This window comes from Halichoeres trimaculatus, unplaced genomic scaffold (genome assembly GCF_033239565.1).
Source record: "Halichoeres trimaculatus isolate MK-OKI-2021-1 unplaced genomic scaffold, fHalTri1.1 fHalTri1_scaffold_5, whole genome shotgun sequence".
In the NCBI taxonomy this organism is placed as follows: Eukaryota; Metazoa; Chordata; class Actinopteri; order Labriformes; family Labridae; genus Halichoeres; species Halichoeres trimaculatus.
Window position 1 is genome coordinate 4,012,819 of NW_027437183.1, and position 21,739 is coordinate 4,034,557.

The window sequence follows — 21,739 nt, forward strand, 5'->3', positions numbered from 1 at the left end:
TTCAGGCTGCTGCTGCTGGTGTAATGGTGTCGGGGATATTTTCTTGGCTCACTTTGGGCCCCTTAGTACCAACTGAGCATGGTTTAAAGTCCACAGGAAAAAAAGGAAAAAAAAAAAAGAGGAAAAAAGAAAAACACGGGGGGACAAAAGAAAAAAAAGAATGAAAAAAGAAAAAAAAGGGAAAAAAGAAGAAAAAAGAGAAAAAAGAGAGATTAAGGAAAAAAAGAAAGAAAAAGAAAAAAGAGGAAAAAAAGGGAAAAAGAAAAAAGAAAAAAGGCGAAAAAAGAAAAAAGAAGAAAAATGCTAAAAAAAAGAAAAAAAGCTTAAAAAAGAAAAAAAGAGAAAAAAGAAAAAAGAAAGAAAAAGAAAAAAGGGAAAAGTAAAAAAAGAAAAAAGAAAGAAGAGAAAAAAGGGAAAAAGAAAACGGAAAAAAAAGAAAAAAGGGGAAAAAGGGGAAAAAAGAAAGAAAAAGAAAAAAGGGAAAAGTAAAAAAAAGAAAAAAGAAAGAAGAGAAATAAAGGGAAAAAGAAAACGGAAAAAAAAAGAAAAAAGAAAAAAGGGGAAAAAAGAAAGAAAAAGGAAAAAGGAAAAAGAAGAAAAAAAGGGAAAAAAGAAAAAAGCGAAAAAAGAAAAAAGAAAAAAAAAAGAAGAAAAAAAAGGAAAAAAAAGGAAAAAAAGTATTGTTGCTGACCATGTCCATCCCTTTATGAGCACAGTGTACCCATCTTCTGATGGCTACTTCCAGCAGGATAACGCTCCATGTCATGAAGCTGGAATCATCTCAGACTGCTTTCTTCAACATGACAATGAGTTCCCTGTACTCAAATGTCCTCCACAGTCCCCAGATCTCAATCCAATAGAGCACCTTTGGGATGTGGTGGAACGGGAGATTCTCATCATGGATGTTCAGACGACAAATCTGCAGCAACTGTGTGATGCTATCATGTCAATATGGAGCAAACTCTCTGAGGAATGTTTCCAGGACCTTGTTGAATCCATGCCACCAAGGATTAAGGCAGTTCTGAAGGCTAAAGGGGGTCCAACCCGGTACTAGCAAGGTCTACCTGATAAAGTGGCTGGTATCATTCCGGAACACAGCACTATTGAACTCAGCATTCCGGAACCCTGTCACTGCGTGAAGGAGAGTTCCAGAATGCCAGGTTCCAGTTTGAGATTTACCAACCAGTGATGTCTGAAGTCTTAGCAAGTATTTGTGTCCAATTCAGACTTGATATGAACTACATTCACCCAACATGTCCAGAAAAATGTCCTTTTTTAAGATAGAGACAAAAAGACACCTGAATTGTTTGAAAAGACTTTAAAAAAAAAGGAGCTAAAGGGCTACAAAAAAGTGTAAGACAGTGACAGTGCCCCCACTGTTGTTCTGCAGTGTTCCTACCTAGCCACTAGGGGGCCCAAGCCTTGACAGTGCCAGGCCCAGTCCTGAGTAAATGGGGAGGGATGTGTCAGGAAAGGGCATCTGATGAAAAACTGTTTTGAATGAACATGGGAAACTAAAAAAAAGGAGTTATCAAAGATGGAAAAAATCTGATATTAAGTCATAATTCCTATTTCTTAAAGAAATGTAAAAAGTACATTTTTCTTTCCCCACAGGCAGTTTTTTACTTTTCTATTCCTCAGCAGATTTCTTCACTCTTTACAAACAATTAAGGTGTCACTTTTGTCTTTTAATATTTCAAAATAATGAATGTGGCTGTTTCAGGGTGGCTTGTCAGTTTAATAAGACATTTTTTTTCTGATAAAATAAAGCATCTGAGTGATGTGCTGCGCAGCAAAAACTGAAACCTGAAGCTGTACCCGTTTAGTCTCAACTATTAAGAAATAATTCTTACTTCAAGAGAGGAAACAAGTACATTTTTCTTGCACCATCGGCAGTTTTTTTTTCTTTTTTATGGCAACTTGAAAATATTTTACAATCCCTCTTGTCTTTTAATATCTTGAAATGAGAATTTTTCTAGACTTGTCTGGTGAATGTGGCTCATATTAAGTCTGATAAAACAAATTACTGAAAATCAGACATAAACGCTTGCACAGATTTCAGTCTTTGTAGTATTTTTGACATGTAAGAATGAAAAAGCATCTCTCGGAGTTCCCCCTGGCTCCATACTCGGTCCTCTTTTTTTTTTCCTTTTACACAAAAAGCATTTGATAAAGTGCTGCTAAAATGCTGCTATAAATCTTTTCTATTTGCTGCAAATCAGTGCTACGAAAGTACTTTTTAATTTAGCCCTGTGGTCATACTCTGACCTTTCCAAAGAGCAAGATAATTCGGCACAGCTACAGTGATATTAAATGACTCTGATTGTAATTAGATATGACTTGTGTATAGTCAGTTATTCTGAGTTATGTAGTCTCAGATGAAATAAGATTTAGTATTTCTGCGACCTGCAAAGCCTGAGGACAAATTGAATTTCATGCTGAAACGTAACAATAATAAATAGACGTTATCCTCTGAGTCTGTTTCTCATCAGGTCAGACAGGCCTTCACAATAAAAGACTCGGTCTTAATGTAACAGATGATAAACTTTACAGATTTTTTAATCACCTGCTTATTGAAATTATTTGACACCCTCTCGTTCATTTGAAACGTCCATCCTTTTATTCTGTGGAACATTAGAGCTAAAACAGCTCTAACAAAACCAAAACCAGAACAAAATGTTTATCGTCACTTCCTGTTTGAATCTCGGAGGAACTCAGAGATGAGAAATGAAAGACCTTCTTTGAGATAAACACTGAAACAGAATAAAGAGTCTAACTGGGTTTGAAATACTTGAACAGATTGTTCGTCTGACTGCTTTTTCCTGCTGCTTTTCTGTCTCTGGTCATCGAGCTTTTCCCTTCTTTCCTGGGCAGCGGTGTCTTCAGGACAGGCCTCTGTTGCTTCCACTCAGCCAGCAGCTCCTTCTGGACGTCCCCAGGAAGCTCAGAAAACACCTTGGGGTCTACATTTCCCGGGAACTGGTAGTCAGAAGACTCTTCTTCCATGACGTGCTCTCCTGAAAATAAGCTCTGGCCTGCGGGACTCGCAGGGTGATTCACTGATGGAGTCAATTTGTCCTCAGCCTCCGTTACATCCTTAATATTTTGTGTGCCTCTGAGTAAAAGTGAAGTCTTGTTTTCTGTTGAGTGGGAGGCTTCAGAGACTGTTGTTGGAGCGTTTTTGAGAGAGTCAGAAGATAGCAGCTCCTTCTGGATGTCCTCAGGAAGAAGCCTGAAGACTTCAGGGTCAACATTTGGGGGCAGTCGCCCTGACATGGTGTCATTGGTTTGGTCGCAGTCTAAACTCACCGTGCTGCAGGAAACCTTCAAAGGAAGAGGATCCTCTGCACCAACAACAGAGCTCTGTTTCCTTTTACAGCTGTGAAATGCTGCCCTGGAGCTTTCCACAGTCTCTGTCCACGGTGACGTCTCCTGATTGGCACAGAGACGATCTCTGGTTTGAGAGGAGTCATCCTGTCGGGGGAGCAGAAATGATTTCTCAGAAAGGCAAAGTGCTCTATGTAAAAGTGTTCAAACAAGTTTGTTTCTTAGAACAATGAAAAATGAAGCAGCTTTTCTGCAGCCTCCATCAACTAGACACACGTAAAGTCATCCTGACGGGATGTAAATATTTCATATGTTTGAGTATTTTGACAGACCATGTCCCAGAATGATCTCCACCTTCAAGATGTTTTTTTTTAAGTTGCTTTTACTTGGATAAAGGAGGACAGCGGACAGAGTAGGCAACAGGGTAAGAGTGGAGAGTGACATGCGGGAAGAGGCCTGTGAACCTCATGGAGCGCGACCTAGACCACTAAGCCGTCTGTGCTTCTACCTTCAAGATGTTTTATGACCTAAGGGAATAAGTTGAATAATATGATATGATGACGCAAAAATCTGATTCCTGTAACGCTAATTTAAAGAAAAGGAAAAAGTAAGAGGACCAAACACAGAACCATGGGGAACTCTGGAAGATGCTTTTTCATTCTTACACATCAAAAACACAGAAGAGTGAAATCTTAGCAATGGTTTTATGTCTGATTTTATGCCTACTGGAGATTCGAGCTAAGCGTGTTTTAATTGTTGAAATGCTGCTTTTATTTTTTTTTATTTTATTCTATTTTACCTTTCACTTTTTTCTTTCACAGTACATGGACAGGATCTTAAATTAATATATTTTGTAGTTTTAATCTGTTTAAATGGTTTTTATTGTTTTTATTTATTTTATTTTTCTGATGTCTTCCTTTCCATTATTTGGTGGTGGTTTTTATCATGTTTTTATCATATATATATATAAATAAATAAATAAATAAATAAATAAATAAATATATATATATATATATATATATATATATATATATATATATATATATATATATATATATATATATATATATATATATATATATATATATATATATATATATATATATATATATATATATATATATATATGCCCGTTGCAGTGGCTCTGTCTTCTTTGTTTCTTGTAATTTTTCGTCTCTTTTTCGTCATCTTTGTATTTGGAGTGGATCATTACTTTGTATGGCTCATTTGTTGGTCATGGACTCCAAAATGGTTTTGTTTTCAGATAATATTTTTCTGTTTTTTCTCCTGTGTTTGTCTGGAGATCCTACATGTAACCATAGCTGCATTGTTTACATGTGAACTCAGCTGTTAGCAGCCTTTAGCATGTCAATGCTAACTGGTGAAGGAGAATGAGGACGACGTGCTGGTTCTCAGGTGTGAGCTAAGAAGTGACGACATGGACCTGTCCTTCCATCCATCGTTATTGGGAACGTAAGATCTATCTCCAATAAGATGGACGAGCTAGCTGTGCTAACCCAGCAACAGAGGGAAAACCAGAAGGCAGAGTAGCATCATGCTACTCACAGACATGGCTAACAGAGCTAACAGCAGACACCAACGCCACATTGAAAGAGCTTCACCTGCTGTGAGCAGACAGGATCCAGGAGACAGAGACTGAACAGACTGCTGAAGAAGCTCAGTCCTGGACCCTGTGGAGGTGGAGGCTGGCTGACTGGACAATGATGGACAAGCTGTCAGCATCTATTTTCTTATGGAGCTTTTTACACTTTCTATACACTTTCTTACTTTTGTTTTCTTGATTGCTGCTGTGACTCCTCCTGAATTTCACCTTAGGGATAAATAAAACATTTTCTATTCTATTCTAAAAAAATCTGCCGATGGGACAAGAAAAATTTGCTCGAAAATTTGCTTGAAACTAGAACAATGTCTAAATACACATAACTTTTCTCTTGTTCTATTGGCAGGTTTTTTAAACTTGTTACAGCAATTCAGACCTCATTTTTGTCTTTTAATAACTTAAAATAAAACATTTTTTTGGACTGGTCAGGTGAACATGGCTCATATTAAACCTAAAAGGACATTTTCTACTGCAAACAAGACAAAAACACTTGCTAAGTCTTCAGTTTTTTCCATTGTATAATGGATGTAAAACGCACTTTTCAATACTTTTTGATTTTCCTTGACTCGTCTACCTGGCTCTGTGATGAGGAGATCTGTGTCTTCTTAGGAGACGTGCTGTTACTGAAGAAAGACGTGATGGAGCCTCTCCCGCCGGCGGCAGCTCCTCTGGTCTGCAGGTTGCTGAAGCAGACGTTGATGAGGGTGAGGTGGAAGGCGGCGCTGCTGTCGATCATTTTGTGGAAGAGCTTCATGGCCAAAGGGACCAGCTGGAGGACGGCATCTTCAACACAGCCTGCAGGAAGATAAAAGAAATACGACGTGGTTTGACTGAGCCAGACACACTGAACATGATTTTGAAGATCCTCTCTCTACATATCTCAAAGCTGAGTTTGAGCAGGTTCGGTTTATGTCCTTCTCTCTGGACTCACCTGAGCTGATCTTCTGTCCGATGTGGTTTGGGATTGGACACTGCCGACTCTCCCGACTAAACCACCTGTTGGTCGCTGAGTATTTTCGAATAGTGAGCCTGAAGGTTTGTGGCTGCCGTCCATCTATGTGCATCCTACATTTTCAAACAGGTTTAGTCCAGTTAATGAAGTTTAAAAAACACCATGATGAAGATATTAACAGATAGGAGGAGCTCACCTCTCCAGCAGACTGCTCAGAAGTTCCTGTATCTTCTCCAAAACTTCTTTGGTTGACGACATTTTCTTAAAGGAGTCTTCATCGCTTAGAGACTGAACACATGGAGGGACATGAAGATGACGAAACGCTTCAGCTGAAGTGCGAATTTGTTTTTTAAGGATATTCTCGTGTACCTGAGGAGCTCCAGTTGGAGTGACGGGTGAGTCGTCAACACCCAGGGACAGATTCTTCAACCGCTGAGCAGTGGGAGCTCCAAACTCTCCCACCAGGTCATTCAAAGGGAAGAGCTGCAGGTCCTCCACGCTGACCAACCCCAGGGCTTGGAGTCTCTTTGCAGTTTGGTGTCCCACTCCTAAGCACACAGAAAGATGCTTGAATTTTGACTCTAATGTGGTGTTAAATGTTCTTCCTCTCACCCAAAACCCTATAACTGAGAAAAGATCCACACCTGGTACTTTACGGAGACCGCTCAGGCGGCCCATGATGTCGCTGACGTTCTCAGGCAGTAAGGTGGTTTGCTGATTAGGCTTGAAGGCACCAGACACCAGTTTGGCCAGTAGCTTGTTAGTGGCGATACCTGCACAGCCAGTCAGGCCCAGTTTGCTGTGAATGACCTCTCTTAGCTCGGCTGCAATCTCTGAGCCTAGAGCCAGACGTGGATGATCTCTGGCGTCAAAATCTGCACCTGAGAAAGAAAGAACAGACTGGAGTTAGACTTTTAATAGCTCTGATGTGAGATAAACGTACAGATAGGGATGGGAATCGAAAACTGGTTCCTGTTGAGAATGGTTCAATCCATCGATATCGTTAGCCTTTATGCTTAACGATTCCCTTATCAATTCTCTACATTGTGCCGGAGCCGCCGGGCCTTACGACGACTAGTCTGCTGTAGCTGTCTTAGCTTAGCAGTAAGATAACGTTTCCCAAGAAAACTCTGATCCAGGATTTTCAGCTTGAAGTTTTACTGTGGAACTGACTTCATAAAGAAACGAACATTACTCTCTCTCAGGAGATTCATATTCAGTAAATTCAAAATGGAATAAATCACCTTATTTACCAAAATAACAAAATAGCGCAAGCCTGATGCTAACGTATATGGGAAACTGCATTGATATGCTAGCAGTTAGCATAAATCAGTATAACTTCAGCTTCAGAATAGAATTTCAACTTTCATCACAGAAACATATCACATCAACTCTTTGTAAAAATACTGAGAATTTCAAATGTCAAAAGCTAACAGGCTAATGAAAGGCTCATAGCTGACTTTATAACTACAGAAAGGTTCCAAACAACTTAAACTATTGCTATAACCACTCTGAGACACTAGATGGCCTACTTGAATTATTAATATATTACAACACAGTACATCAACGTCACATTATGTGCAATTTTTACCTGTTTCTGTATAATTATGCCCAGTAATATCCAGACTCAGGAACCAATTACATTTTATTCACTTACAGTATAAACTCAATTAAATGTTGTTGACACAAAAAACCTGTAAAGCCACTTTTTGTACGAAGAAAATTCACAACAGGAATTGATAAAGGAATCGATAAAGAATCAGATCGATAAGCAGCATCGATAAGGACATCAGCATTGACAAAATCTTATCAATTTCCATCCCTATGTACAGATCATTCAGGCACACAGTATTCAGAATATTTCACATTAATCCTAAAGAAGTTAACCCCACAAATTCTTTCACAGGATCTGAGAAACCAAACGTCCCATCTTCTACAGAACTGAAAGTGAAATGCAAATGCAAAAGTTTTAGCTTCTAAGTTTCCATGAGCCAGCTGCAGAAGCACAAACGTAACTCACTCGAGTGGTTGTAGACGTGTCCTTTGAATGAAATCTGATCAGGGTCTGAGATCTGTGCGAGCCTCCTCTCAACCATCGATGTAACGTCCATGAAGTTTTCATCAAACCCCAGCCTCTCCACCAGCGGGCAGTAGGACATCAGCAGCTCTGCAGGAAGGAGACGTGAAGGTAAAGAGGACTCAAACAACAAATTAGTGAGACTGGCATTAGCTAAACTATGACAATAAGCAGAAAAAGCCAAATTTTCCATCCCACCTGTCATTTTGTAGGACATTTCTCTGTAGTGAGTGAGGTCCTCTCCTTTAACCAGCACCAGCTGAGGACACTTCTCTTTAGCAGCAGTCACAGACATCAGCTTGGTGACACCCAGCTCTCTTGCCACATAGTTACAGGTGACTATGATGTACTTCTGCTGAATACCTGATGACGCAGAAACGTAAAGGTATTATGGTACAGAGACAGTTAACAGTTCCTGTCAGAGAGGACATATCATAGTGAATTTACCTAAAGGGACTTCTCTCAGTGCTGGGTTTCTTATCATCTCCACCTGAGCGTAGAAGCAGTCCAGGTCAAAATGCAGAATGACTCTGTGGGCAGATGTTGGTCCTGGGGTTTTACTGTAGCTTGAGCCTGAAACTGAGATTTTACATGCAATGAAAACACCTTAAAATTAAACGATTCTCTTGTTTGTCAAAACCTGAATGCAAAAGTAAACTTTGTGTAACTTATAGTGAGCTTCCCAGCCTACGCCCCCCTGTTTTCATACTTTACCTGCAGCAGGAGCGGGGCTTCGTGGGAACGAATCCACGTAACTAGTCTTCCACTCGTTTTCATCCTCCTCTATTTCATCCTCGCTCGTATCCATTTTTCTTTTTAATTGTTTTTACGTTGAATACCAAAGCAAAAGGTTTTGTTTTTAAAGTTAAGGAAGGTAAAGTGGCCTGCATGGGACAATCTTCTTCGTTGTACTAAGGGATAAGATTGCGCAGCAGCGCCATCTATCGACTCGGAGGTAGTACTGTCACATGAATCTCAATGGTCTGAAACATTTTTTCAAACATTTTAATTATTTTCATCCATCTTATTATGGGAATTAACCATTATTTCAAATAATAAAATACATTTGATGAAATAATAATGAAAAAATACTGACGAACGTTTGAGGAGTGTTTTCGCGCCATTGACAGAGTCTATTTAAAGCCTCTGATTCAACCGCAGCTGACGTCACATGATTGTCAGTTGGACCTGATCCCACACACCTGGTGGTCGGTAGCTCGTTAAAACGCCGCAGTGAAAATACGTTTCTCTTTTTTTCTTCACCGATGTTTCCGTCCTCTGGTCTGTTCGCCGACACAGCCTGTCCTTCAACGAAACGTGGAGTTTGTGAGCGGCCTCACTGCTTCTACAAACATGGCGTTGAGATGCGGTGCACACGTAAATCGTCGATATTCAGCTTTTCAGGTTGGTGTTAAAAAGGCAATTTAATGCACTTTTCTGTGAATTAATTTTTTTTTACTAATGTGTGAATTTGAATTGCTCTGAAACAGGAAGCTCATATTTTAAACTTGACTGACTTTTACATTATTTTGCTGTTTTTAAGACAAGGTTTGAATAATGAGGTAAAAACTTTCAAAGTGAATTGTCCAAGCCGCACCAGGTTCAGTCTGTTAATCAAAGAAGATTCATAGCTGAGTGAAATTAACTCAAACTCAAATTTTTCTTTATTTAAATATCACTTTTCACACATTTTAACATACAGCCCTGAGTGCTATACAAGGAACAGAGGACAGGACGAAAGACTAGTTGTAGCAGCAATATGCAAGGAGAGTTGTAAAACACTAAAATAAGTAAATAGAATAAAGTCAGTGCAATAAAATAAAAAAGATAAGATCTAATGAAACTTGTAAAATCTGTGATATAAATAAAGTTTAAACGAACTGACTTGATTAATAATAAAATTAAATAGGCCTACTTTAAATGAAATGAACAGGGCTTAAATTCCAACGAAAAAGGGGAAGTATAGAATATGAAAAAAAAATGAATTAAGATAAAGATTTGAAAAAAACACAAAGAATTGAAATGATTAATTTTTTTTTTTAAAATACATTAAATAAGTTACTATGAAAAAGTGATAAATAAAAAGAATAAGAAAAGAAAATGAAATAAACTAAAACAATTTAAAGAAAATAATTAAAAGTATTTAAAGAAATATAAAGTTCATAGTAAAATAATAAAAACAATAACATTGGGTTAAGATAGAATGATTTAAGAAAAAGACCAAAATAATTTTAAATTAAATGAGTTCATTTAAAACACCAAAATATTATTATTTATATATATTTAATATTCAAATTATTTTTTTAATATAAAGTTTGTTGAATCAAATTTAAAAAAAGAATTTAAATGAATTAAAATGAAAAAAAAAAAAGATTAAAAAAAATTCTAATAAAGCAAAGTAACAAAATGAAATATGTTAGAATAAAACTAAAACAACCAAAATGATGTTAATAATGTCGTGGTAAAAGTAATGGTCATAATGACAATACAGTCCAGGTCTCGAATGAAATTTTTCCAAATCAAAAATTTAATCAAAAGATAATTTAGTCTGAAGTTTCCAATTAAAAACACACCAAGCTCATTATTTGATGTTACAGGCAGTGAACTCAAGCAGGTTGTGTAGAGCTTTAAAAACAAGTAAAGATTCTAACACCCACTGTTTTCATATTGAAATATTTTTTTTATTCCCTTCTCAAAAGAAAATTTAAAATAAGTTGTATTTTTCTAGAAATGAGAGAAAATTATGCTCGGTTTTAAAATAGTTTAATCTTATGGACATCATCACTCGGCTTCAAGCAATCACATCAGGATTTTTCACAGATTATTCATTTGAAGTTTTACACCATACAACAGATACTGAGTCTGTTTTAAATCTTCTTCCCGACAGCCGTCCAAAATGACAATCTCTTCGATGTTTGTGGAGCACCCGTAGGTGACGTCTCCAACGATGACTGCCTCCAACAGATAGAGAGAATCAACAAGGAGATTGAAACCGTCAGACACGAGGTGGAGCAGGAGCGAAGGAGATTGTCTCACTACCAGACTGCACCAAGTTTATCTGTGTCCAGGTCTGAGACGGAGGGTAAAAACGCCAACAGGAGTTCTTCTGGTCTGTATTCACGCACAGAGGCAAAAGAAAATAGCTCCAGAACAAAAAAGTACGTGGTTGACAACTCAAAACCAAGGACTGATTTAGAGTATGACCCTCTGTCTAACTTTTCTGCTGACCCACGGTCCTTCAGCACGTCAGGGAAAGAGCAGAAAGTGAAAGACGAGAGAGGTTTAAAAAGAGCAAGAAACGCTCTTTGTTGCAACCAAAAGAGAGCAAACAACTATCAGGCGTCTCCACATCTTCTCAGTGACTCTCAGAAAAGCAGCGAACTGGTTATTATTTCTTCATCTCCTGAAAAAAAGAAGAGGAAAGCAGCTGTTGATCTTGATTCTGACAAATCCTCGTCTCAGGAAGAAATAGAAATTAATGAGACGATCGTTTTGGATTCTCTGCCGCTGGAACTTGCAAAAACTGGAGCTGCAGAGAAGCTTCAAGAAAATATAGTTTTTCGTAGCTGCAACGCTGAAAAGAGTCATAAGACTGGTGTGAATGAGAAAGGAGCAGGAGAGAAAATCAGTCTTAGTCGGGATGCTGAGGCACTAGATGAGAAAAGTCCTGAAACCCCAGACCAGCAAGATAAAAACCAGAGCAGCCTCTGGAAAATGAATCCTCTGCAGCCGTTGGATAATCAGCCAAAGAATTCACTTCTTCATAAAACTCTCGAAGCCGGCTTAAGTTTGAAAAACAGACAGCGTACTGACCAAACCCAGAGAGCAGATCAGCCCGCTCCCAACACAAGCCGTTTACCTTCGCTGCTGCCGCTGGGACAGATATCAGACACAGTGATCAGACGGGCTCATCCTCCTCCGAAAAGACACCGAGTAGAGACGGCTTCCTGCAGCAGCCAGGCTCAGACTGAGCTCAGTCCTCCAGTATCAGCTGAGCACTCCTGTGAGAAAGCAGACGCTGAAGCCATTATCATCATCGATTCCAGCTCTGATGAGAAAGATGAGTTTGTCTTCTCAGAAATCGAGCTGTCGGACAGCGACCCCATGGAGGAGTGCTACAGGATCTTCATGGAGGCCAAGAACGAGGGAAGAGAGGAGCAGCCTGATGTCTCTGTGAGTACGGTGCGCACACGTTATATTCAGAGTGGAGGAAACTGTTAACAGGACTTTTCATTTCCAGGCTGGAGTCATCGATGGGGAGAAGCTGGATGTTAACCCTCAACCGCTGGCTGGAAGGAAGAGGATAGCGCATGATGCTAAAAACACAGAGGTAAGAGGTCCTATACAAGACTTATCCTCTATCCTGAACTAGTGAAGGGAAACTCGATTCTTTTTACTGAGTCAAGTTTAAATGAGTCACTCACCAAAGTGAATCGGGTTTATTAGTCATTTGAGTCACTCTAGTCAGTTACCCAGAAAGTGCATAGAAATCTATATTTCAGAGAGATTCATACCAGCGAAATGACTGAAAAGGACCAAATAATACACTCCAAAGTGAAAAAAGAGTGAAAGATCAACATATATTAAAGAAACTTCTATTTTTCTAACTCACAATTAAAATAGCATTAAATTCGATAAATATAACTGAGAAAAATTACAAAGTTCAAACAGTGCAACATTAGAAAAAATAATTATGTACAATAAATCTAAAGTAAAGTAAAGCCTCTTGACAAATATGAAAATAAATGGAAACAGCTTAAACAATAGTGAAATAGAAATAAAGTGTCAGCAGTTATTAAAAAGTCACCCCTCCTTTGAAATGAATTATCCTCATAACAAATTGGCATTCAGGAAAATGATCTCATGAACCTTTACCAGGACTGAGACAGTAATGCTACGTATGTTCAAGCTGGCGAGTGACTCGTATGTGCTTTGAGTCATACTGTGGGTGAGTTAATGACCCATATACACTGAGTTGAGCCATTCTACTTACCAGCCATTCTCCCGTGATGTGAGTGAGGGGCTGGGCTACCGTGAGCTTTGTACTGAGTCAGTAAATGAGTCATTTGGGGCGAAGAACCATGATTCTCGAGTCAGTAAGTGATTCTCGGTATTGAACGATCCGTTCATGATTCGCACAACACTACCCTGAACAGCAGGGGGTAGAAAATATGCAACCAAAGATGATGTTTTGCTCTTGAATTGGCCCTTATTAACATTGCACTCACCTGCCACTTTATTAGGTACACCTTGCTAGCACTGTCACTGTCTTACACTTTTTTCAGCTAATTAGCTTTTTTGTTTTTACTCTTTTCAAGCAATTCAGGTATTTTTTGTCTCTTTCTGTCTCTTTCTAACTTGGAAAAAAAGGCATTTTTCTGAACTTTTTGAGTGAATATGATTTACATTAAGTCTAAATTGGACACAGATACTTGCTAAGTCTTCAGACATCACTGGTTGGTGAATCTCAAACTGGAACCTGGCATTCCGGAACTCTCCTTCATGCCTAGCAGTGACAGAGGGTTCCGGAATGCTGAGTTCCATAGTGCTGTGTTCTGGAATGATACCGGCCACTTTATTATGCCGCGGCCACACCAAACGCGAACACGCGAATTTACTCGCGCGAATGGCCTGTCACGCGCCGCGTGAACGCCCGAGTCTCGCCGCTGGACTTTTTTGACAAGCTGAGGCGCGAACACACGAATGCGCGGTACTGCGCATGCGGAGTAGAGAGCTCGTTCATTTAAAGACCGAAAGTCCAAAAGAGCAGCTGAAAAACAATGAGCTGTGGTTTCCAAAGCATGACAGGAGAGTGTGTGAAAGCTTTGACGATCACAATCAATGCCTCTGCCTCTCCCTGGCAATCCACCAGCCCTGCTTGGCTGTTCCCTGCGATCTCATCCCCGATCCCCCGAACTTCCGACCCCCGTACCCCCGACCACCCGAACCCCCGACCCATGTTCCCGGAGGTCTCCCTGGGGATAATGAAGGGGTGGAGGAAAGAGAGAAGAACAGAGAACTTCCATCTTTTCCCTGGCTCTGCCCCTGCTCCACTCTTTCCTCCTCTCTATCAGGCTCAAAACTCCGCTGAGGAAAACACAGTCAGACTCAGTGATAGCCCGTGCAGGCAAATCCAGCGGGGAACAAATGTTTTCAGAACTTACATTCAAAACCTGTCTCCTCAGAGACTTTCAACCAAGCCTGCTCTTGTTTTTCCGGTCTCTGTAGAGTACACACGTCGTATCATATAACTCTGGATGATGACACACCACACAGATTGTTTTCTCCTCCATCCTCCGGCGGAGTTGGAGCCGGAGCAGGCAGCGGTTGCCCCCCAACGTCGTCAAAACAATGACGTCGTGGGGGAATATTTTGAACTGGCGCGAATTCGCGTCTACCGCCCAAACGCGTGAACGCTTCAAACTCGCCGCGCCAAACGCGCGAATCGCGCCGCCCGAGGCGAATCGGCGGCTAAACGCGTCTTTGCATTGACTTTGTATGTAATCGCGCCGCAAATTCGCGTTGGGTGTGGCTGCACCATTAGGCACACCTTGCTAGTACTGGGTTGGACCCCCTTCTTGCTTTCAGAACTGCCTTAATCCTTGGTGGCATGGATTCAACAAGGTCCTGGAAACATTCCTCAGAGAGTTTGGTTCATATTGACATGATAGCATCACACAGTTGCTGCAGATTTGTGGTCTGAACATCCATGATGAGAATCTCCCGTTCCACCACATCCCAAAGGTGCTCTATTGGATTGAGATCTGGGGACTGTGGAGGACATTTGAGTACAGGGAACTCATTGTCATGTTGAAGAAAGCAGTCTGAGATGATTCCAGCTTTATGACATGGAGCGTTATCCTGCTGGAAGTAGCCATCAGAAGATGGGTACACTGTGCTCATAAAGGGATGGACATGGTCAGCAGCAATACTCAGGTAGGCTGTGGACTTTAAAACATGCTCAGTTGGTACTAAGGGGCCCAAAGTGAGCCAAGAAAATATCCCCCACACCATTACACCAGCAGCAGCAGCCTGAAGCGTTGATACAAGGCAGGATGGATCCATGCTTTCATGTTGTTGAGGCCAAATTCTGACCCTACCATCTGAATGTGGAGCAGAAATCCAGACTCATCAGACCAGGCAACGTTTCTCCAATCTTCTATTGTCCAGTTTTGGTGTTGCTGTGTGAATTGTAGCCTCAGTTTCCTGTTCTTAGCTGACAGGAGGGTCACCCGGTGTGGTCTTCTGCTGCTGTAGCCCATCTGCCTCAAGGTTGGACGTGTTGTGTGTTCAGAGATGCTCTTCTGCAGACCTCGGTTGTAACCAGTGGTTATTTGAGTTACTGTTGCCTTTCTATCAGCTCCAACCAGTCTGTCCATTCTCCTCTGACCTCTGGCATCAACAAGGCATTTTGTCCCACAGAACTGCTGCTCACTGGATATTTTCTCTTTTTGGGACCATTCTCTGTAAACCCTAGAGATGGTTGTGGGTTAAAATCCCAGTAGATCAGCAGTTTCTGAAATACTCAGACCAACAACCATGCCACGTTCAAAGTCCCTTAAATCACCTTTCTTCTCCATTCTGATGCTCGGTTTGATGCAGCAGATCGTCTTGACCATGTCTACATGCCTAAATGCATTGAGTTGCCAAGCAGTTGGACAGGTGTGCCTAATAAAGTGGCCGATGAGCCGTTGGTGTTTACAGTATTTGGTGCATCATCTTCAAATGAACTTTTAATTCTTATTAAAAGTGAAACCCTGACTAACTAATCCAGTGATATGACAAAAAGAAGCATGATAATTTAAGGACCTGTAATCTTTATAAACTTGTATCCTTCAGCAGTCTGTTGTAAAGAGCAGACCTCAGCCTCAGGTGTTGGTCCCCCTGCGCGGCCCTGCAGTGTCAGGACTTCCGTCCCAGCCCGCCATCGCCGTCAAGATCCAGCAGAGAGCCTCGATTCTGACCGCTTCAGTCAAAGGTGGTCAGGCTTTTGTTGCCTCCACGTGTCAGAGGAGGCAAGAAATGCAGAGTGCACCTCCTTCTTCTTCTTTAACGCCAAACCCTGGAAACCTGCAGCCGGCCCCCCAACAAAACGGTCAGTGGTTAGCAAACATCGGGATAACTTCATTTTTACTACAGACATGTCTAGTTTAAAGCATATTTTTACCGCCCTATGCGTCTCATTTGTCTCAGCTTACGTGAGCTGCATTCCTCTGGAAACAGCCGTGATAAACGTGGGCAACAACCTGCGCTTCATCCTCCCCGAAGGCGCCGTCGCCCTACCTGTGACCTCCACCCCCAGCCAAGTGTTGACTCCTGTGACTCGAGTGCTTACAACCCCCATCTCCGTGACACAAACCTCCAACTCACCTGTGCTCACTCCTGTGCAAAGATACCGCACGACGGCGCCCGTGATCATCCCTGCACAGGCACGCAGACGCTTCTCACACTCGGCTTCTGTGGCGGCACTTTCAGCTCCTGCTGCTCCTGCTCCTCAAGCAGTCGTTCAGTCCTATACAAAGGTGAGACGTGGAAAGTGTAGCAGTCCATTCACTGAAAGGTAACTCGTCTTTTTTAATCCACAGATAATGATTTTATTCTTCTCAGCCTGCTCCGATGAAACGAAAATCAAAGCAGCAGCGTGACGCCTCCAAAGACAAAGTGCCCCATGACGTCCGACAGCGCTACGTCAACATGTTCACAGAAGAGTTCCTCAAAACTTCAGCAAACGTCCACGAAGCTTTCGAAAAGGTAAAACTGTGAAACTCAGCTGTTTCCTCACTGATGAACAGTTTTTATGTCACTTCCTGCTCTCTGTATCATCCACAGGCGCTTGTTGAAGAGAAGACCGTGTACAACCGGAGTGTGAACAAACTCAAATACCTCAGTGTTGCTGTGAATGCTCTGAAGAAGCTGAAGAATCAAAATGCTGCTGCCTCTAAAGGTGAGCATCTACTCTGATCTGAATGAAACACTCAAATGATGCTGACGAAACAGAAAACTGAGGTTTAAATGTTGTTTTTCAGATCAAAATAAAACAAACAACCAGAAACTTAAAGGCAGGATTCCTCTCAACCTGCAGGAGACCGTAGGAAACGGTACGAGTCTTCTCCTCTTTTGTGTTTGTGTAGCTTTAATCGACAGCTCTTAGTGACTTTACGTCTTCCTGCAGATGATGCAGCGTTGTACGAAATCTTGAAGGATTATCTCATGACGGAAGAGAAACTGGTAGAGAACAACTATCCCCTCCAGCACCCAGAGAAACGTGACTGTGCTGTCCTTTATACTGAACCCAAGAAAGGAGTCAAAGACCGTGAGTGTCCTCGTGTTCTGCCACCAGAGGGCGCACTTTGTTTTGTCATGTCTCAGCTCAGCTCAGCCTTGACTTGTTCTCTTCTTTTTAAAGCTTTGAAGAGACTGTGCTGTCGATGTGGGGCCACCTACTCTGTGAACCAGGCTGGAAAACACGTCCGTACGGAGGAGTGTAACTATCACTACGGAAAAGGCGTCAGGAATAGAGGTAAGGGTTAAACAATGACAGATTATTCAGAGTTTCTTCAACAGCTGCCTCTTCTTTTAGATGTTTCTAAACATTATTAAAATCCTGACAGTGCCAGGAGGAGTGGAGACGCGCTACAGCTGCTGTGAGGGAGTCATGGGAGCGCCTGGATGTCAGGTGTTTAAGGTTAGAAAAGAGACATTTTCATCCAATCTTAAAGGAGCTGTGAGGAGTTTAAATAGAATAGAAAATACTTTATTTATCCTTGAGGGGAAATTCAGGAGGAGTCACAGCAGCTAACAAGAAAACAAAAGTAAGAAAGTGTATAGAAAGTGCAAAAAGCTCCATAAGAAAATAGATGCTGACAGCTTGTCCATCATTGTCCAGTCAGCCAGCCTCCACCTCCACAGGGTCCAGGACTGAGCTTCTTCAGCAGTCTGTTCAGTCTCTGTCTCCTGGATCCTGTCTGGTCACAGCAGATGAAGCTCTTCCAATGTAGCGTTGGTGTCTGGTGTTAGCTCTGTTAGCTATGTCTGTGAATAGCATGATGCTACTCTGCCTTCTGGTATTCCCTCTGTTGCTGGGTTAGCACAGCTAGCTCGTCCATCTTATTGGAGATAGATCTTACGTTCCCAGTAACGATGGATGGAAGGACAGGTCCATGTTATCACTTCTTAGCTCACACCTGAGAACCAGCACGTCGTCCTCACCTCCTTCTCCTCACCTTGTGGGGAGACATCTGGCCTTGCACCAGTTAGCATTGACACGCAAAAGGCTTCTAACAGCTGATCTCACATGTAAACATGCAGCCATGGTTACATGTAGGATCTCGAGACAAACACAGGAGCAAAAATAGTAAAAATATCACTGAAGATGGCACGTTAAAGTCTCCATGACAACACCACGTCGGCTGATAAAGTTTAGTAGAGAGAAGAGGGATCTGTGTTTTTTTCTGCTGAAAACAATTTCTGTGATTAATTTTGTAGTGATGGTGGACACTGGAGCCTAATTGTTGGACAGAAAAAGGACAGAAGAGCAGAAGAAAGATAAACAGGAGAGAGATAGAGCACTAGCTAAAGGCTAACACAGGAGCTAAACTGTTTGTGCTAATGTTCATTCCAACCCTCAGTCAGCAGTTATTCTGCAGTGGTCTGTTCAAACTTGAGAGTCTATCAATAAAATGAAGAGTGAGGTTACGTTAGCTCTGATTGGTAGATGACTGGCAGGACATGACCAGGATTCACTAACGTCACAGACACGTTTCAGAGCACCAGGCTGTGAGCAACGATAAACAGATAGTCTACCTGGAAAATATTGTCTTGAACTGATCCTGATCCTGGAATACCAGGTAGTCCTCACAGCGCCTTTCAATCTCTCCTCAGACCACCAAAAATGTGTTTTATTGATAATGTTTTCTTTTGTCCAACAGCTGCACGTCCATGATTTGCTCAGCCTGGATGGATTCGTATCAACCGCTGAGAAAAATTCCTCAAACAGGAGCTGTCCCGGAGTCTACTCCTTGGATTGTGAAATGGTTTCAGCTTTTTTTTCTTGTTCCTAAATCTATCCTCCGGGCACTTAAAGGGCAACTCAGTTTTTTTGACACCTGGACCTTATTTATAGGTGTGTGCATGCTCATATACTCACTCAGACAAACATCGTCTGAGTCCTTCAGAAGTTATTTAGATCCAGCTGATTTTAGCTGCACTGAAGCAAGGGAGCTTCAGCGCGGGACATAATCTCTGCTAAATCGCTCATTTCAGCTATATTTTTTCATCCATCGCCAGTGTTGTCATAAAGTCAGCTCGTCGACCGTCTTCAGACTACGACTTCGAGTTTGACGGTTGTCCTTACCTGTTTGAGCCTGAGAACACGGACGAGGAGCTCCATGAAAGAAGGATGCAGAGGGAGAGAGACGAAGAGCTGGCTCGAGAACAACAAACAGGAGCACGTCCACGACTCAATGCAAACTGGTGGTGCGTTTGTGGACAGTGTTCACCTATGGCAACAGAAGAGGAGTGTGTTTGTGATAACGATGGATAGCGATGGATGAAAAAATATAGCTGAAATGAGCGATTTTGCAGAGATTATGTCCCGCGCTGAAGCTCCCTTGCCGTGGCCCCCGCTAAGTGCAGCTAAAATCAGCTGGATCTAAATAACTTCTGAAGGACTCCGAGCTGCACGATGTTTGTCTGAGTGAGTATATGAGCATGCACACACCTATAAATAAGGTCCAGGTGTCAAAAACCGGAGTTGCCCTTTAAACTTTCGTGAGCTGTGCGTTTTTAATCCAAAATTTGAACACAGGCGCCACCATTGAAGCAGTTGTACAGCCAGAGTCTGTACAGTAGAGACTGTGAGGGATTCTGGGAGAATCTGAGTGTAGCCTGGCAACAAAAAAAGATATATATTTTTTTTTCAATAGTCTAATCTTTTCTTGACTCTAGCTCCCAACATATTTTACAATCCCTAGAAAATATGCAAGAACGTCAGTTGTCAATCATTGTTAAATGCGACGTAAAACCTCATTTTTAATCTCTTAATTTAACTAATAAAAGATGAAACTTTTCAGAAAAAAAGAGGACTTGAATACAAGGAAGCCAAATAATATCTTCAAATCACCACAACAATTGGACGTGAGAAACATTTCTACCAGGTGTATTAATTTTTTAAAGTTTGACCACAGCCCATCTGGAATGACTGGGGAGATGTTTTTTTTACCTATACTGCAGCCAGCCACCAGGGGGAGCAGTTTTCGACCTGAGCAAGATGACGTCCATTTCTTTTACAGTCTATGATATTAACTTGTGTCTTCTCAGTGTTACACCATCCGTGGTTTGGAGCTCTCCAGAGTGACCGTGGTGAACTCCAGACTGCAGGTGATTTACGACGCCTTCGTCAAACCCGAGACTGAAGTCATCGACTTCAACACCAGGTATGTGGTAACCCTGAAACACATGATAACAGCCCTCTCTTAACACTAAACCGATAATTTATCACCGCTGTATCTCATGTATTTACGATCCACAAAGCAGCCTCTGTAACGTTCCCTTTCCAAGGTTTTCAGGCATCAGCGAGGACGACGTGAAGGACACGCACACTTCTCTCAGAGAGGTGCAGGCGACTTTATTGAGCTTCATAAACGCCGACACTATTTTGATTGGACACAGCCTGGAAACAGACCTCTGTGCCCTGAAGGTGATTGCTTTTCTAAAATTACTCTTAGAGTCATTAATCTGGGGTGAACCTGGTTTGTTTATGTTTTTGAAAACAAGGTCAGGAGGGTTAGGATGCAAATTAACAGAGGTTAATCCCACTACAAACAATAAAGCTTTTCAGTAGCTTTAAGCAAATTTTATCATCTAGCTGTTGTATTTTCTTTTCTTACGACAAAAGAAGACAATGGGCTTTTTATTTTTATACTCGCAATTTTCTTGAAGCACAAACTCAGGGACAAATCATGACTGAGACATGTCTGTTGATCAATCCTGAGATTTTATTGAGCAAGAGGAAATGAACACCCAGTGATCGAAGTCTTAGACATCTCTCCGTTCGCTGTAGTTGCTTCATGGGACGGTGGTGGACACATCGGTGGTCTTCCCCCACCGTCTGGGCCCCCCTAACAAGCTCAGCCTCAACAAGCTCACTGCAGACCACCTCAGGAGGATCATCCAAGACAGCGGTGGGTCATCGAAGACAACAACAGCCATCAAACTCTTCCCGTTCAAACAATCAAGAATAATCAGCCCTCAAACGTGTGTGTGTGCATAATATTTTAAACCTGTTCTGTGCGTTTCCTAAAACATGCCCTGTTGATGTTTCTCTCAGTGTGCGGCCACGACACTGCAGAAGACGCCGCAGCCTGCATGGAGCTCATGCTGTGGAGGCTCAAAGAAGACGGGAAACTGAAAAAATGATATAAAAAAAGACATAAAAACCCTCACCCTGCTCATAAAGGAAGGAAAAAAGTGTTGTTGATGTCACTCTGTTTGCTTTAACGACTAAAAAGGGCTGCTATTCTTTAAGTTTGAAGTTCTGTTTGAGAGTTTTCTTTGTTTGATCTTTATTTGAAGCCCGTTTGTTCACATCTGTTCTATGATTTGTGCGTCATCACTGTATTATGAGCCCATGAGGGTGGGATGTCCGCTGAATAAAGCAATGAATGACTGCACTGTTTGTTTTTTCTTCCTGACTCTGAAACTCCAATCAACCAATGAGACTCAGGATTTAATTCCTGATTTGGTGCAGGTGTGACTATGCAAA

General features: G+C 41.5%; 2 protein-coding genes across 2 annotated transcripts; one reads left to right on the forward strand and one right to left on the reverse strand.

Moving 5' to 3' along the window:
• Positions 1-2,573: 2,573 nt before the first annotated feature.
• On the reverse strand, positions 2,574-8,952 carry poli (polymerase (DNA directed) iota). Its single transcript, XM_074669307.1, has 10 exons — positions 8,692-8,952; positions 8,425-8,556; positions 8,176-8,340; positions 7,921-8,067; positions 6,545-6,781; positions 6,270-6,448; positions 6,097-6,188; positions 5,880-6,013; positions 5,523-5,743; positions 2,574-3,474 (listed from the first exon to the last, which is right to left on the reverse strand). Exons 1-10 carry the CDS (start codon positions 8,783-8,785, stop codon positions 2,773-2,775), a joined length of 2,103 nt encoding a protein of 700 aa, XP_074525408.1. The 5' UTR covers positions 8,786-8,952; the 3' UTR covers positions 2,574-2,772.
• A 201-nt stretch (positions 8,953-9,153) lies between these two features.
• On the forward strand, positions 9,154-21,660 carry LOC141790140 (uncharacterized). Its single transcript, XM_074669808.1, has 16 exons — positions 9,154-9,381; positions 10,865-12,150; positions 12,218-12,307; positions 15,817-16,072; positions 16,171-16,499; positions 16,585-16,728; positions 16,807-16,921; positions 17,004-17,075; positions 17,150-17,290; positions 17,384-17,497; positions 17,589-17,662; positions 18,906-19,010; positions 20,296-20,411; positions 20,536-20,674; positions 21,038-21,158; positions 21,305-21,660. Exons 1-16 carry the CDS (start codon positions 9,243-9,245, stop codon positions 21,391-21,393), a joined length of 3,330 nt encoding a protein of 1,109 aa, XP_074525909.1. The 5' UTR covers positions 9,154-9,242; the 3' UTR covers positions 21,394-21,660.
• Positions 21,661-21,739: the final 79 nt, after the last annotated feature.

Bases quoted from the DNA above. Each gene is read 5' to 3' on its own strand.
- poli (XM_074669307.1), bottom strand. From the start codon at position 8,785: ATGGATACGAGCGAGGATGAAATAGAGGAGGATGAAAACGAGTGGAAG. The intron at 6,782-7,920 runs GTGAGTTACGTT...TTTCTTTCTCAG, and splicing joins ACACGTCTACAACCACTCGA to GTGCAGATTTTGACGCCAGA. The intron at 6,014-6,096 runs GTGAGCTCCTCC...TTGAAAATGTAG, and splicing joins CTGAGCAGTCTGCTGGAGAG to GATGCACATAGATGGACGGC.
- LOC141790140 (XM_074669808.1), top strand. From the start codon at position 9,243: ATGTTTCCGTCCTCTGGTCTGTTCGCCGACACAGCCTGTCCTTCAACG. The intron at 16,500-16,584 runs GTGAGACGTGGA...TATTCTTCTCAG, and splicing joins TCGTTCAGTCCTATACAAAG to CCTGCTCCGATGAAACGAAA. The intron at 17,291-17,383 runs GTGAGTGTCCTC...TTCTTTTTAAAG, and splicing joins CAAGAAAGGAGTCAAAGACC to CTTTGAAGAGACTGTGCTGT.